The 18,489-nt window shown below is 36.7% G+C and overlaps 1 protein-coding gene across 5 annotated transcripts in view; it reads left to right on the top strand.

The window, feature by feature from the left end:
* FMN1 (formin 1) overlaps positions 1–18,489 on the top strand; it is a 382,661-nt gene that overhangs the window by 331,100 nt on the left and 33,072 nt on the right. For all 5 annotated transcript variants that reach the window (XM_025189464.2, XM_075927043.1, XM_075927044.1 and 2 more), the window contains one exon: positions 15,581–15,632. In XM_025189464.2, coding sequence (XP_025045249.2) covers positions 15,581–15,632 — 52 coding nt within the window. The remainder of the gene's footprint in view (positions 1–15,580; positions 15,633–18,489) is intronic.

Raw genomic sequence — 18,489 nt, 5'->3', positions numbered from 1 at the left:
AGTGAATATTAAATATTTTGAAAGAATCATTTTCAAAACACAATTTTCATTAAGCTAAATTATGGGAAAGCAACATTTTGCTATAAATACAAATGCCATTAAAGAAACAAGTGCATATTTTGAAGATTAGTTTCAAGAACATTGAAACCAGCTTCTTAACTTTTCTGTTAATAAAATGAGACCAACTATTGGGAGTAGTCTAAATTTTCTTGCTGCACAGTCACCTCCCTGAAATTGAAATATACTTTGAAATACCATGATATTTGGCCTCATCCTAGAAAGAAGATGTAAGCTATTTCTTATTACTTTTCTGGTAGATTTTATCTGATTTGAGTAGTTTTGGCTTGCTAATACTGCCTAAGCATACAAATTGTTTATTCTGACTGTAAGGTGCTGAAACAAACCTCTGTTGGATGAGATATAGTGCTGAGAAGTCACTTTATTTATCACTAACGTGTTCCTATTTCCAGAAGGGATGAGGGCATCAGTTAGATAAGAAAACAGCATTCTGATATTTGAGAACTACAAAGTAATTCTGATGAGAAGCAACGATTTAGTTTTACTGTCCAAGCTTGGAAATATGCACAAGGTAAACAGTGCAAATGGGGAGGATTAATTGCTTTGGTTATCTGTAGAATTGCCAGTGCAATTCAGTAATGTTTTTAAATGTGATTTTTATCCTTAATTTTGAGCTTCCAGCTCCCACTGAAGCCAATGGAGAGGCTTTCTATTGGGTTTCATGGCAGATGGATCAAGTCCTAAATACTCATACACTTTTTAGAATACTTATACACTTTAAGCTTTTTGCTTATGGGATTTCCTCAAGATTTGTTAGTACAGTTTTTAGGACAAAGAAACCCCAACCCTGATTGGGACCTTTACACTTGATTGTAAAGGTGCATTAGACAGGCTGTGTTTGTTTGTTACTAATGTTAGGGCAGGAACAGACCAGAAAGGGGCCTTGTGACTCACTATGGTTACCATTTTATTTTTAGTTGTGTTTTTGTTTTAATTTAAGAGTGCAAGAATTTTTTTGTATTATGGAAGAATTTGAAATAGTAATAGTTGCTTTAATCTTAGTTATTTTGTGCGAAATCTGTTTTTATAAATGTAACTGTGTAATTTTTGTTTGTGTGAGTGCAGAATGTATTTGGAAAGCAATTAGTCTGAAGGCCAGCACAGCATCCAGATGGTCAAAGGAAAAGCTAGAGACTTGGGGGAGGGGTACAAAGGAACTATCAAATGTGCCCATAGTATTTGGTGACAGATGAGGAGCAGACTGGTGACCCTTAAGTTAGAGCAAACAGTCCCAACATGTGAAAATAACAAATCCCATCAAAACAAGGGCAGGGCAACACCCAGAAAAGCGATCATCAGACTGATATTAAACAATGAAAAAAATCTCCATATAAATATATTTTGCAAAGTAACTGATTACAACATAATGAATCCATAGATTTTCATGAAAAAGGATTCTTATAAATGATGGTGTTTTGCATTGGGTTTCTTGGGTTCCATCCTGCCAAGACCTGGATCATTGGTCCAGACCCAAGAGAGCTCAGCTCCTCCCTCATGCTCAGCATAAGTAGTCACTAGTCTGATGAAAGCAACAGACTGGTAACTATAACAACATTGGCAGGACTGTGTGTGTGTGTGTGTGTGTGTGTATAAATGCATAGTGCTTTTTACTTTGTATTCTCAATAAACATGGTTTATTGGTCCCCCCCCCCCCCCCAAAAGCATGCTTCATATAAGCATAACAAGAAGAAAGCACACTGGGTAAAGCATTGGTTATCCCAAAATATCAAAGAATTCCTCACGTGTTCATGATTCGTAATCTTTTTTTTTTTTTTTTTTTGGCTGCGAGTGAAGCACATAAATCTGTCTTTCAGCTAAAATGTCTTCTCTGTTTTTTTTATTTTCCAAATATATTTAAAAATTAAATAGCTTCCTACATTTCATTTTCTTAAAAATAAAAAGCAATATTATAGACACAAGACATCAACTTGTAGCATACGTCATTATATTTATGTGTGGCAGAATTAATTTTTTTTTTATAATTTTGGTGGAAAACAGATGCTTGCTTTAAGCATTTTTTTACTTTTATCAATTTAAATTTTCACAGTTCAAGGAAAATTTGTCAGACAATATTTAATGACAGAAGACAATGAGATTCAAAAAAGTTAAAACTTTATAACCATTAAAGCACAAACTGTCATAATATACAAAGTAAATAATCTTAAATCAACTCTAAGAAGTTTTCAGACAGCATTTTTTCTTATTTTGTGTAGCTGTACATTTCAGGCATTATTACTAGAAATATTAGTTATTGATTTTACTGTGCTCATACAGAAAAATAGTGGTTTATTGATATTTACTGATAATAAACTAATCCTTCCAATTTTAATAATTTAAGTTTTAAACTAGTTTTGTATGCCTGTTGAAGGCTCTTTTATTTTAATGGTACAATTTACAGTGATGCACTAGATAGTCACATGAAAAGAAAATGTGTTCATTTTTACTAGATTGTTACATAACTCTGAACTGGATATGAATAATGTTGATATGATTTGTGCTGGGTTTCATTCTTACAAATAATGTTTAGGTGGCATAGTGTGTGAGAAACAATGGTTTCAGTCAAAGCAGATGCATTAAGTTAATTCATTTGTATTTATCTTACCCCTGAATAGACAATAGCTTAATTTCCACTCCAATCTTCTGATGAACTGGATTTTATCACGAAAGCGCATGACCTAACAAATTTGTTAGTCTCTAAGCCCTGGTCTACACTAGGACTTTATTTCCAAATAACATGTCCTTCTCCCCTCCCCCCACTCCTCCGCCACAGTTGAATTTATAAGCAGAGCGTCCACACTAGCAAGCTTGTTATTTCAAAATAATGGGCCTTGGAATTCAAAATCTGTACTCCTGCTTTTCATCAGGAGTAACACTAATTCCAAAATAGTTATTTTGAAATAATGGTAGTGTGGATGCTCCAGTGCCATGATTTCGAAATAGTTACTTCCCAGAATGCAGGACAATGTAGCACTTTAAAGACTAACAAGATGGTTTATTAGATGATGAGCTTCATTACTTCCCAGACTAATTTGAACTAATTACTCCCCAGTGCTTCCTAAGGCTCTAATTCTGAGGTAGCATGTTCACATTAAAGGAGCCTGCCTTGGACTAATTTCAAAGCTTCCCCATAGTGTGAACATGCTAGTTCGAATTTGTTAAATCAGGAGTTAAGTTGAATTTAGTAATTTTGAAATATTTCCCTAGTGTGAACATGGCCTAAATAATTCAAGCCAGTGGACTGGGCATAGACTGGGAGCAAAGAGACTTGGGTTCTGTTCTTGGCTGTGTCAGTGACTCATTTAGTGAATAAGGAACTTTGTCACTCAGACTATGTCTATGCTACAGAGTTTTTCCGAAAAAACTTGCAGAGCGTCCACACCTCAAGCACATTTTTGCGCAAAATAATCGAAAGAACAGAGGGTTTTTTCCAACATGGGTTTTCCTCATTCTCTGAGGAAGAGCACCTTTTTGCGAAAGAGCTCTTTCACAGAAAGGTGTGTGTGGACAGGGAAGAAAGGCTTTTTGCACAAAAAGAGAAAGAGGAAAAAGCACAGGTACCCTGGTGGCCATTCTGTGCATAGCAATCAGAGCTTACTTTCAAGAGAGCGTCCATGCAGCCTGGACACTCTTTTGTAAAAGCGCATCGCTTTTTCGATGCGCTTTTGCAGTGTGGGATGCGCTCTTATGCAAGAAATTTTTGTGGAAGATCTCTTCTGATAAAAGCTTCTTGTGCAAGAAGCCTGCAGTCTAGACATAGCCTCAGTGTTTTAGTTTCCGCTCAATGAAATGGAGATAACACTTTGCAGTAAAACATTTTGAGCTGTACGGTTGAAAAAGCAACAAATAAGAAATAGCAAACAAGACACTTCTGCTGCGATACTGACACTGGTTGGGAGTTGAAGAGTAGTAGAGGACCCAGGCTGGCATACCAGTTTGAGAGCTGGTAGTGGTGTGAAAATGCCCTCAAGTTAGTGTGGTATGACAGTTTTGGTAATTACGTGAAAAAAAAATTCTTTCCAGCACCACTTCTGCCTTGCCACAATTTAGTTTCATCTATTTACTAATGTGTTTATTCTGTTCAGCCACCCAGTTGGGTGACATACTATCTGTGTTTGCAACAAAAGAGTTGCAGAGCTATGTGATCTGTGAAGTGTTAGCATTAAAGTCCATACCGTCTCATTAGCTCCCTTAATAGATGTATATATGAGGAATAAAGTGAAGATGGAGGCAGGTTGAGTCTGTGAGTATTCTTTAAGAATAAGCTTTTGAGGAAACAGGGGTAGAGGTTGTTACTATTGGTTAAATGTTCTTTGGGATAGAGGGTTGGTTTGTGCTTTTGTTATCTTAGAAGCAACTTGAGCTTTTAACTCTTTTATATATTCACCACCAGGTGGACATACAACTCCCATTACTGTGATTAGAGGAGTAAGCAACCTTTCTATGTATTTAATTTTGTTTGTTTGAAGATTCCCCCTCCCTTTTTTTTAGGATATCCATAGAATTTAGGAGATCTCAAAATAAATTCTCATTCATCACTGCCTTAAAGATGACAGTCAACATTTAAAGTACTGTATTTAAATTATAGGACTCTGTCATTTTGAAATACAGTCAGATTTGAAAATAAAATAAAGTTAGTTCCATTTATGTACCTGGCTTGAGTTCTTCTGCCAGTTTTTGAGGTTTTAAACTTAAGTTTTTTATAAACAGAAGTATTCTCTCCCTTGTTGCTATGTAAAGACAAACACAGACAATAGAAAGACTAACTATATACAATGGGGAAACAGTGACTCTGACAAAGTGGTATTCAATGCACAAAATAAGCAAGCAGGAAAAATAGGTAACATTTTTTTCACTAATCTGACAATTATACTAATTCTAGACAAATTCTATTCTATATAAGTCTGCTTATTGCTTTTATAACATTTCATCTAAGCAGCTTTCAGTAATTCATCAAGCAATATGACTAACACCTTTCAAGTGTGGTTTATTCTCCCTCTCCTCAGAGGAAGAATTGTATGTGCAGTGTGCAGTTGTTTTGTTTGGAGTTTTTTATATATACTGTCCTATGTGTGTTATATCTGAGAAGAAAAGTTTAGAAAAGTCAGCCTTAAAGTCGAATGTGAGTAGATGTTAGTTACAAACATAGCAGGTAAAAAGAACCTTCAGATTAAGGGTAAGGTATTTTTATATTTGTCATCCTTTTAAACAATGTACTCAGAGTTGCCATCTTGCTTTGATACAATGTGACTTAGCTGCATTTTCTTTTACAGAATTGTTTCAACGCACAGCATTTTTCTTTGCAATTAGCCACTCTTCAGGCAATTAGCCTCCTCCACTGTTTAAAACTATATTGTGTAAAAAAATTGAAAAATAGATGTTAGAAACTAGAATTATAAAAAATGATACTCAGTATTGAGTAAAATTATGAACAGTAACAGTTTTTAATAGTAAAAGGGTTTATTTTAAGTCTGGAAACAATATTGTAAATATATCATAATGATTCTTTCATCAGACAATACTGAGTATTTCTGAATGTTATTTTGCTTGACAGATGTGATTTTACATCATAGCATTCTTTGTTTGCAAATCTTTATACAAATTATACAAAACACATAAAAGTTTTTCTCTGTATAAAAAATGTCCCTAAATAATCTGGCATTTTTGTGGTGACGGTGAGCTTCAGTGAGTAGGGCACTAGACTCTGAAGTCAAGAGAGACCTGTATTCTGGTCTAAACATTGCCCATGATTTGCCTGTGACTTACTCAAGTAACTCATCCTGTCTTTCTCTCTTTCCTGATCAGTACAATGAGTGTGATGATAATATTTTTCCACATTTGCAAAGTACATTGGAGGATATTGTAAGTGTGCTAAGTATAGTACTATAATATCATAGTATCTAAAAAAGCAAGTTTAAATAATATTGCTTTTTTCATATTAAAAAAAATTCATGAATTATAAATAAGTTTTTTGGACAAAAGAATATGTATGGCTTTTTAAACAATTTACCTTTAAGTGTATTTCTTACTCATTCCTATGACTTTATAGTAGATACTGGCCTTTATAAATAGGAGACCCACAGAACCAGAACCTAGTTTACTGTGCAGATTTTTCAAAGTAATTTCTGTTTCTCCGACATAAAGAATATGAAAAGCTTTTTTTAATAGGGATTCTAGCATGAGTATAATATTGATCAAAACAACTGAAAGTCTCAGCAGAAAGGTTAGCAAGTCAAAGAGCATGGAGACATAAGTTGCTAGAAGGAATTCTGGATACAATTTTACAACTTTTTGTTTTATATATTTTCCCATTACCTGATTTTCACATGCTTAATTGTGAGGAATAGCTGAACAGTTGACATACCAACACAACCTGTACTGTTAAATATGCTTAGTCTTTTGCTACTTTACAATTGCTTATCTAAATCTGAATTAGCCAAATCTACTCCAAATCAGAATTTTTCTGAAATACAGGTCATTGTAGTCATGATCAGTTCTATCCTTACTCCTTTAGAAATGGTCTTTCGTTGTTGGCTCTGAGACTTGTAAGCAGGGCAATATAGAGAGATTTGCAGCATTCCTGTTCTATATAGAACTTTACCTCAGAGGCGATTTATTTGGCGCATTTCATCAGCACTATATTAAAATGTATAGACATAAGATTTCACTTCATTGTTGCCTGGCTTTAAATAAAACAGTGCAGTATAAACTCTTACATTCAATTTTATTTTGAGTTTGGTTATTTAATGAATCTCATGGCCAAATTGCTTACCAAATCTAATGTTACAAATTTATTGTGGCATCACTTTTTTCCTTTGCAGGGCAAAACAAAAAGTTGTGAAGGTGGGTAACTATAATGTGCCAAGCAGCACATTTTCAGAAGGTCAAAAGCTTCTTCTCAATAACTTAGATTTTCCATTCGTGCTTTTTATCGACAGTCTTTGTTTCTTAAGGAACCTTCATAGCTTTTTTTATTTATACAAAAATCTAGCAAAGAAACAGATGTGCCTCATATAAAATATGCAATAAATCTTGTCTCACAAATTCTTTGCTCTGAACTTTCTGACAGAAACTGTCAAATATCCACTTTAATTCTGGTATAAAATGTTCACTTTATGTCATGGCGCCAACCACCATATGCCGGAATAAAGTCAGTAACCAGCAATAAAAAAGGCAACATAAGCACCTTTGAAACAGTACAAGCAATCAACAGTGAGAAAGGTCTATATAAATCTATGGAGAATTAATCTCAGCTTTGCCACTATCCTGCTGTGCATTTACAATGAGCCTCTGCTCCCGACCACCAGAAGTGGCTTACTTTGCAAAAGGAGTATGTCCTAATGAGGGGAAAATGCATGAAAAGGAAAGCAGTAGGTTTTATATCCCTATCCCTTGGATCACCTAGAAGAGCGTGTCCTAGTGTGTTCCAACATATGGGGCCACTACACATCTCGCATTGCTGTACTTTAGCTGATCATGTGAAACCAATCTTTACTAAGCTCAATCAGCAGAAATGACTTCAGCTTCATAAATCATTGTTATCATCCCACAGGAGGAGGCAATGGTATGGTTTTTCTCTTCAAAAACATTTCAAGCCACTGGTTTCACAAGCTTTTCTGAAATTAGTTTCATTCCATTTATACAATTACCCATTCTTTACTCACCAGATTGACTGTTGCTGCTATCTTCCAATTAACTTATTATTTGGGTATTTACATTTACCTTACAGTTTAGAGATGACCTGTTTCTTATTGATATTAACAGTCATTCATCATGCATTTCAATGTATCACCCACGGTATAAGAATGTGCTGATCCTTAAAGTTTTCACTTATACTTGCAACAGAAAATTGTAGTTACATTAAAACTGCCTCGTTTATTTTCCCAGAAAACAGATTGATTTTAACCTTACTTTGTTTTAAAGTGGTTAGAATTAATTTTCTGTAAACTGGATACACTTAGTCATCTCAACGAGATTAATCTACAGTCACATTGGAATCAGACCACAGAATTATGTAGTTGATTTAAAAAAAATAAATTAAAGGTTGGATATGTTTCGATTATACTTAAGTGCTAACAGGCTTTAAAAACTATTTTCTTTCTGGAAGCACAAGAGCAGGGAGTAGGGATTAATGCAGGCTTAATTGTATTTCAACAGTGTTCAGTTTTAACCAATTTCAATGAAAGAAGAGTTTCCAGAGTTTGATTTTTCACTCTTGTTATACGGTTAATTTGATAACTGTAGAATATGGGAATAGAGAACCTCAGGAATCTAACATTAGTCCTAATTTTACAGAAGAGATGATAATTGTGTGTCCTAGTTAACTGAATAAATATCCTTAATTATATTTAAAAAGATTTTTCAGAATATCAGTACAAGCACCAATTAAAGAAAACCTCTCATTTAAAGAAAAATGTTTTAGATAGGAAATTGAGTAAATAAATTTAGAATACAAAAGAAAGAAGTTAATTCTTTCTTATGCTAATCTTCTTCAAGAAGTGGGTGATTTATGTTGAAAATATCAGAATAATGAATGAACATAGAATAACTGTCTCAGCAGTTCATGGCTCTAAATTTCTAGTAAACTGACCTTCAACACTTCTTCTGGCAAATTTATAGACAGCATTATCACTTTTAAAACAAAGCATAATTTCTTAGTTTCTTTTTTACTACCTCTGATAATAAACACTTTCTCTAATGTGTATTGCTTGAATGTGTTCTGTAGTGTATACAAAATGTATAGCGGCGTCATGTATACATGTAGCAACTATTCTTTGGTAATATTAAGAATACTGATCAGTTGTATAGTGTTTTGCATGTTCAAAAAGCATTCATTAGTTCTCACAGCATCCTTTTCATGTAAATAGGTTAATTCCATCTTATAAATTGCAAAACTACATGAGAAAAGTTAAAGCAACTTGACCACAGCTGTGCAGACTTTATTTATAAAAGAAAATTTTGTATATGTTTTTAAACATAAGGTTTAGCTGCACTAGTTTTTTAAAGTTTATTTATTAGCATAGACTAAATTAATCTGTTTTAAAAACTAATTCAGAAAACCATGGTGGAAGCAAGTCTTCAAACAATTTTGAATGGCTTTGGTTTGTCTAGTCTACCAATTAACTGCTTTGGATGTTTCATGTTAAAAACCTGTACAACATTTTTAATATAAATGAAGTAAAATAAAAAAGCTGAGGTCAGTCAGAATTAGAACCCAGCTCCTTTTGTCTACCAATTGTTTGCTTAATTCATCAGGGTATGCTTTATCTCACAAATAGATTGTATCAGTTGTAACTTTTTTTATACTTCAAATGTCTTTTTAATAAGAAGAGATTGAAATTGAGAGAGATTTTAAAAATCCATGTTAAACCCACAGCTACAGCCAAAGTAGAATTGTCTTCAACTGAAGTTTCAAGGGTAACTGAAAATCCGATTAATTAGGGTTAATTTAATTACCCTATTAATTAATTACTCTAATAATTTAAAATGTGTACTTTATTGCTATCCTGAATTTGTGTAGCGTTAGCTTCTAGCCACTGGATTTTGTTATACCAGTGTAAAAATAATTGTTTCTTTGTGTACAGTTTTGCAAAACTAATATTCCCATAGCTGTATGCAGCATATCATATTTTCGAAAATGTCAGGGAGAAATTGTTATGCTCAGTCGCAAATTGATGAGTGCTTTCTTGCTCATAAACACAGTAACGTTTATTATCTCCCACCCCTTTCACATAGTATTAGTGAAAGTTAGCTTTTGTATTCTAAATAACATTATTCATGACTGCATAACTCTTTTTCTAGTTTACATCACTAAAGAATGATCAGTATGTATTAATCTGATAAACTAGAATAGATTTGAGACATTTAATATACAAAGAACTTATATGTAATTTCAATACTACCTGTTTTAGCTTGAATTTTAAAAGTTAATTCATATTCATTAAATTATCCACAGAAAATCAAAACCTAGAAATAGTCCACAGAGGTGATGATAAATCAAAGTGTCTAAGTAACTTTGTCTGAAGTGAAAAAAATAACCATGCCATTGAATGCTGACTTATAGGGAGTAAAAATAGTAAGCCTGCCAAAAAAATCCTCTGATCTAAATGATTAGGATGCATACCATATGATTCATCTGTTGATAAAAATATGTTTCAAATGATGGGAGGAAGCACAATATAACTAGAGTATTCTGTAGCCAAAGTTGTTCATTTCTGATCATGTGCCTTGAGCATGCACTCCCACTCTGTTATCATTTCTCCTTCCCTCAACCCTGCCCTCACTCCCCAAGAGTACTTACTTATAGCATTTTTGTAGAGATGGGAGTGAGGGGTTTTCCCTCCAGTCCTGGAGGAAAGGGAGTTCCACGAAGGGACTTAGGTACCTAACCCCAGTGTTAGGCACCATTGCAATCCACAAAATACCCTCTCAGCTGCCATCTAACCCTGTGGTACCTGAACTCACATAATGCCTCACTCCAGGGCTACGTCTACACTGGCACCCTTTTCCGGAAATGCTTAAAACGGAACAGTTTTCCGTTATAAGTATGTCCGGAAAAAGCGCATCTACATTGGCAGGATGCTTTTCCGGAAAAGCATCCATGGCCAATGTAGACGCGCTTTTCCGGAAAAAAGCCCCGATTGTCATTTTCGCGATCGGGGCTTTTTTGCAGAAAAGACTACTGTGCTGTCTACACTGGCCCTTTTCCGGAACAGTTTTTCCGGAAAAGGACTTTTGCCCGAACGGGAGCAGCATAGTTTTTCCGGAAAAACACTGAAAATTTTACAGTAGATCATCATTGCTTTTCCGGAAAAGCAAGGGACCAGTATAGACAGCTGGCAAGTTATTCTGGAAAAGTGACTGCTTTTCCAGAATAAGTGGCCCAGTGAAGACACAGCCTAGGTGTATACCCACACTTACAATGCTACAGCCATGTCGCTGTCACACTTCAGTGTAGACAGTCACTACTGCAACGAGAGGGGTTCTCCACCTCCCCAAAAGGCAGTAGCTTAGTTGACAGAAAAATTCTAAAGCTGTCTCGCCAATGGTTAGTAATAGAGAGGTAGCCATGTTAGTCTGATCTTGCTAAAACAAAAGGAAAAACTGTGTAGCACTTTAAAGACTAACAAGATGGTTTAATAAGTGATGAGCTTTTGTGGGCCAGACCCACTTCCGCAGATCATATTCTGGAAGAGGATTGGCATGACCATATAGAGCAAAGGAATACAGTGAAAAAAGTGAACACATTATTAAACTGACAAATCAGATTTAGTACAGCAGAAGGTGGGGGGAGCGTGAGGGAGGGAGGGAGGAAATAGCTATTTGAGTCAATGAATGGCTAATCAGGGGTGATAAGTGGGAAACTATTTTTGTAATGGTTAAGGTAATTAGCCCATTCGTAAAGTTTGTTGCAAGGGAAAGAAACCTCAGGAAGATTCTTACCAACAAGCATAGGACATACCACATTAATACCAACCCTGGAACTTTCCCTTGCAACAAACCCCGTTGCCTACTTTGTCCAGTTATTTACTCTGGTGACACCATCACTGGACCTAACCTTGTCAGTTATATGATCAAGAACACATATGCCTGTTCAGCTAGAAATATAATTTATGCCATCATGTGCCAACAGTGTCCTTCCGCTTTGTATATTGGACAGACTTCTCAGAAACTTTGCCAAAGAATTAATGCCACAAATCAGACATGAGACATCTTCACAAGGAAAAACCAGTTGCTTTTCATTTCAACTTACCTGTACATAGTCTTAATGACCTTACTACATGCATCTTACCTCAAAGAGACTAACACCAGATTACAGAGGGAAACTTCAAAACTTTCTTTCATGCTTAAATCTGACACTTTACGAATGGGCCTTAACAAAGATGCTAATTACCTTAACCATTACAAAGATAGCTTCCCACTTATCACTCCTGATTAGCCATTCATTGACTCAAATAACTATTCCCTCCCTCCCTTCCCCTCACCCCACCTTCTGTACTAAATCTGATTTGTCAGTTTAATAATGTGTTCACTTTTTTCATTGTATTCCTTTGGTCTATATGGTCATGCCAATCCTCTTCCAGAATATGATCTGAGAAAGTGGGTCTGACCCACGAAAGCTCATCACCTACTAAACCATCTTGTTAGTCTTTAAAGTGCTACATAGTTTTTCCTTTTGTTTCACCAATGGTTAGGTCAGCATGGCTATGTCTCTCAGGGATGTGGATTTGTTATGAGACACACAGTAATGCCGATGTAAGTTTTCAGTGTAGACAATCCCTGGTGTTCAGATGCCCATCTCACTTCTAAGCCCCTGGGTGATCTGCAAATTGGGGGTAGATAGGTGTAGGAGTGCCTGCCTTCCCTTTGTGGCCTAGTCCAGTAGGCATGTTCTGAGACTAACTCCATGCAAAATGGTGTGGGGAAAAAGAGAGAGCAGGAAGAGGCATGGCTTCCATTGTAACCTTTAGCACAGTGGTTAGGGTATCTACCCAGGATGTGGCCATTCTTAGTTTAATTCTCATCTCTGCCTGATGGTAGAAAGGGATTTCCCACTACTTGGGTGAGTACCTTTGCCAATGAATGAGGGTTACAGGGACATCAGAATAGTGAGCCCATTATTTTGAAACCTGCAGTATCCTGAAATAGCACCGAAGTTTAAAGGACCCCTACGTGGTGAAGGAGATGCTGAGTTACTTATATATGGGAAGAGGGTAGGGGAGTGTCCCCTCTCTACCCAAACCATTTTAAATAGTGCTGTACCTGAGTTTCTCTTTCATGATGTAGCCTGTACAGGGCCACCTGAGAGGAAGTGTATGCCTGGCTGCATTGCCATCAAATGTTTTTGCATAGAACTGGTTAGGGTTTGTGCTCTCTTCAAAGGAACCCAGCACTTGGTATTCAGAGGACATATCATCCTGACACTTCTGCCAGTCCCCAACTTCCTCTCTGTCTGATAACTGCTGCACTCACAAAACCAGTGGTCAGCTCCTTTTCCATTCTACAGTTAAAAAGCTTATTACACATAGTTACAGGATTAGTTTAGAATAAGCAGGGCTTGACAAATCCCTGTTTCTACTTGCCCATGGCGAGTAGATTTCAGCCGATCACCCCATTCACTGGCGGCGCGCGCATGCACAATGCAGGTCTTGCTCATGCGCAGTGAAGGGCTGGCAAGTAGATTTCGCCGCCGTTTGTCAAGCCCTGAGAATAAGGATAGTTATGTTCTAAAACTTCACTGTGCTTTCTGTTCTCCTTCCCATCAGGGAATGAGAGGAAGGTACACAGCAGGCATGCATTTCTCTCCCTCCTGGTTGAGGAGGGGAGAGAGGAGGAGAAGGAGCAGAGGAATGAGCAATCTATCCTCCCTCACTAACCCTCTTGTCCCCTCTGCACGCTCCCCTATATACATATATCCCAACCGCTTGCTCTAAGTCCCGCCTCATACCTCCCACCTTGACTCCTGCATCCCCAGACACTCCCTGTTCCCTGCCCTAAGCCCCCCACACTTCCAAGCCCGTGCCCTGACTCCTGCACTCCCCACACCCACACACAACCTCCTGCTCTGAGCCCCCTGCATTTAAATTTCTTACAATTACTGTTGTATTAGAAACGTCACCACCCCCATTCCCTTGTCCTGAGACCCCATGAGGGGAGGGGTGTGATGGAATAGAACCTGTAAGAAATGCAAGGGTATGTCTACGCTTGCACCCTCTTTCGAGAGAGGGATGCAAATGAAGACTTCGAAATTGCAAATGAAGCTGGGATTTAAATATCACACACTTCATTTGCATATTCACATTATGGCGCTATTTCAACATAGTGATATTTCGAAATAACAGACGCTGTTAAGACGTGGTTATTTTGAGAGAAACCCCTTTTCTTGAAATAACTGGTAAACCTCATTGTATGAGGAATAAGGGTTATTTCAAGAGAAGGGTTTTTTCTCGAAATAACCGTGTTTTAACAGCGTCTGTTATTTCGAAATAGTGCCATAACGCAAATATGCAAATGAAGTATGGGATATTGAAATCCTGGCTTCATTTGCAATTTTGAATGTGTTCATTTGCATCCCTCTCTCGAATGAAGGTGCAAGTGTAGACATACCCTAAGTTACTTTCAACATAAGTTGTTGTTATTCTGAAATAGCTTATTTCAAAATAGCACATCTACACTGCAGGGAAGCCTCAAAATTAGTCCGAGGCAGGCTTCCCTAATGTAAACGTACTATCTCAATTTAGAGCCCCAGGAAGCACTGGGGAGGAATAACTTAGCCCCTCACCAGTGCCATTCTATTTCAAAAGAGCCGAAGTGGAACGTCTACACACACCTTATTTCAAAATAGCTATTTTGGAATAGGTGTTATTCCTCGAAGAATGAGGTTTACAGATTTTGGAATAAGCCATCCATTATTTTGAAATTATCATATTGAAATTTGAAATTATTTCAAAATAATGTTTTATCTCAAAACTAGTTATCTCAGAATAATGGTGCAGTGTAAATGCACCCTTAGTGTGAAATGGTTGACGTTATTAACTATTCTTTAGTGTATATTTAGCAGCATCCAATGATATGTCCTGCAAGAATAGGTTGACTCGACACTGCACTTTCATCATTAAAAATGTTGTTGTTTAGGTTTGGGGAAAAATATCTATGAATAGCACGGGTATGGACAGTGCTTCAACATCAGGAAATGCTCTTCCAGTGATGAAGCTACTGCCTCTCATTGAGAATAGTTTTATTTTGTCATGGGAGTACATCTACACAGCAGCATTTTTTCAGAATAGCTTACGTTATTTTGAAATAACAAAGCGTGTGTCTACACAGCAAGCCATTATTTTGAAATAACATTGAGATGGAGGACTTCTTACTCCAACTCCTGTAACCCTCATTTCATGAGGAGTAAGGGAAGTGTTCTTCCTTCAACTTCCTGCTGTGAAGACAGCACCAAAAGCTGAATTAAGCTATTTTGACTTCAGCTATGCAATTGACATAGCTGAAGTTGTGTAGCTTAATTCCAGTTTTGCCCTGCTGTGTCGACATGCCCCAGGAGAGCTCTCTCCTGGCAATAGAGTGGCCTATACAGCTCACCTTACCTCAGTGTAACTACAACAGCCCAGCTGTGCCATTTTAATGTGCATGGTGTAGACATAGGATTACTCTTACTGTTTTAGTCTCTAATAATAGTGGACACTTAAATTAGTTATTTTTAAATGGAAATTAAAATTAGATCATTTGCATTACATGGCAAGAAACTGAAATATAACACGATTCACTATTTTATACATTACTTTCAAAATCTGAGTATTCTCTCCTGATGAAGTTTGAACATACATTTATTGAACATATGGGCAATTACTGTAAAATAATGAAATGTTTTTGTTATATGTAATATGCAAACTATCAAACCTGAACATAATAAAATGTGTACTATAAAAAACAATGTAAAACAAAGAGTACAATAGTCAGATCCTGATTTAAAATACCAACGCTTTTCATTTTGCAGCTGAAGAAGAGCATAAAACAGAAGAGAACTGTTTGGAGAATGCACAAAAAAGGTAAGTTCTCCAGTCCTTTGAAACAGGTATTTAACCAAAATGAAAGACATTATTGATCTTAGGAAGTCAATACCAATTAAATAGGAAAGACTACTGTAGTTTAAAAATACAGTACTCAGTGTCATGTTTTTTATGTCCTGTTGCAGAATAGGATGTGAAAAAAGTGGTTTAAATCAAATAATCCACTCTCTATGAAGTTTAAATATTTTTTATCCATGAATTGAATCTTGGTCTCACTGAAAAATATAATAAATAAATAACTGCTTTATTCAATGAAAATGTAGTGGAATGCCATTTACTCATTCATCATTTAGATTGCAAAATAAACCACAGTAGATGCTTGTGGAATTTATAAAGTTTTAATATAAGATCATTTATCCATGCCATATTTTGATAAGGGCAGGCAGGAATAGGAAGGAAAAGTCAGTGAATCTGAGTTTTCAGATGGATTACAGACTGTCTTACTTGTCAAGTTTTGTTCACATGAAGCTTTTACCTTCCATGTCACTGTATATTAGCTATTCAGCTGCTTGTAAATGAGCTGAATGAAGTAAATGTTAGTTAGCCTTTTTAGTAGCTTTGTGGTAAAGATGTTGTCTGGCTCTTAGTACATTAAAAATGTTAGATTTTAATATTATCTGTAAAAACTACTGTTTTGGTTTGTCATGCTCTTTGAGCTGATTTTGCAGCATTCAAATGAACTTCAGTAAGCTCTAACATATTTAGTAGAATAGAGTTTACAGGGGACAAAATAATTTACTTTCCTTCAGAAGTTTTTGAAAGGCACAAATAAAAAAGCCAAGTAAAAGACAAGATTAGACATGAGATCTCACATCTGGAAAAAAAATACTTACCCAGAAATTGTATGTGCAAAGCCATTAATACATAACAAATAGCAAAGCACATTTATTTTGTAATGCTTCTTGTCTCACTCCCAAGCATAGGTTTATCTCTTTTGCAAAAGAGCAGCCAGATCTTCAATATCCAAATAAGGTTAGAATGTTACATTAACATATCATCTGAAAGATAAATGTAAGTTTGCTAGTATAAATTTGGCTCTGATGAGAAATAGCACATTCCTCTCTATTGTATCCTCTCTGAGTGTGCATTTTTATGTGCTCACATTACAGAGCTGAGATGTATACCTGACTAATGATTGAACCTCTCTACTCCAGCATTCTCTGGTCTGGCAACATCCGTAGTCCGGCATGATTTTAGTTAACCAGATATCCACTTATCGGGGGTGTGGCCAAGTTTCCCACAGTCCTGTAAAGTTTATTTTCAGCCTCCTGTCCTGGCTCTAAGTGTTCTGGGCTGTTAGTTAGCTCTAATGTACCTCTACATGTCTCCCCCAGCTTGTACCAATGCTTAGGATTCTTCTGTCCCAAGTGCAGGACTCTGCACTTATCTTTGTTGAACCTCATCAGATTTCATTTGGCCCAGTCCTCCAGTTTATCTAGATCACTCTGGACCCTATCCTTGCCCTCCAACATATCTACCTCTCCCCCTAGCTTAGTGTCATCTGCAAACTTGCTGAGGGTGCAATCTAGCCCCTCATCCAGGTCATTAATAAAGATGCTGAACAAAACTGGCCCTAGAACTGATCCTTGGGGCACTCCACTTGAAACCAACTATCAACCAGACATCAAGCCATTGATCACTACCCGATGGGTCCAACAATCTAGCCAGCTTTCTATCCATCTTACAGTTCATTTATCTAGTCCATACTTCCTTAACTTGCTGGCAAGAATATTGTAGGAGACCGTATTAAAAGCTTTATTAAAGTCAAGGTATATCATCAACTTCCCCATGTCCGCAGAGCCAGTTACCTCATCATAGAAGCTAATCAGATTGGTCAGGCATGACTTGCCCTTGGGGAATCCATGTTGACTGATCACTTTCCCCTCTTCCAAGTGCTTCAAAATCAATTCCTTGAGGATTCCATCCATGATTTTTCAAGGGACTGCGGTAAGGCTGACTGGTCTATAGTTCCATGGATTGTCCTTCCTCCCTTTTTAAAAATGGGCACCTTTTTCCAGTTGTCTGGGACCTCTCCCAATCTCCACGATTTTTCAAAGATTATGGCCAAAAGGCAATGCCATTTGCCAACTCCCTCAGTACCCTCGGATGCATTAAATCTGGACCCATGGATTTGTGTATGTCTAGCTTTTCTAAATAGTTCTTCACCTGTTCTTTCTCCACTGAGGGCTGCCCACCTCCTTCCCATACTGCATTGCCTAGTGCACTTGTCTGGGAGCTGACCTTGTCTGTGAAGACAGAGGCAAAAAAAGCATTGAGCACTTCAGCTTTTCCCACATCATCTGTCACTAGGTTACCTCCCTCATCCAGTAAGGACCCCACACCCTCCCTGATCACCCTCTTATTGATAACATGCCTGTAGAAATCTTTCTTGTTACCCTTCTCATCCTTGCTAGCTGCAATTTCAGTTGCGCTTTCACCTTCCTGATAACTCCCCTGCATTCACAAGCAATATATTTATACTCCTCCCTAGTCATCCTATTTATGTTCCAGAAGCTTTGTGTCATTCTTGTGCCGTGCAAAATCACCAAAGTTACTGATAAATTGGCCCTTCCTTTACAATTGATTGATTGGTTTCAGTTATCTGGGTTACAGGATTTTCCTTTTTATTATTTTTCAACTGTGTAGGAAAATTTGCCAATGAATGTTCCAGGGCGTGAAGCTGTGATTGAAAGGATCTGTTATTCATTTTAGTGGGTAATAGTTGTTTTTATAAAAGCCTGCCTTGTAGCGACACCATGTTATAAATTGTTAATTATGTTTAAGACATTTTAGAATCTGTGATACTAGATTATGCTTAACTGATTATTTTAAAATG

The sequence above is a fragment of the Pelodiscus sinensis genome, chromosome 4 (genome assembly GCF_049634645.1).
Source record: "Pelodiscus sinensis isolate JC-2024 chromosome 4, ASM4963464v1, whole genome shotgun sequence".
NCBI lineage: Eukaryota > Metazoa > Chordata > Testudines > Trionychidae > Pelodiscus > Pelodiscus sinensis.
The sequence above is the reverse complement of the archived record's forward strand: the minus strand, read 5'-3'. Positions and strand labels throughout refer to the sequence as shown.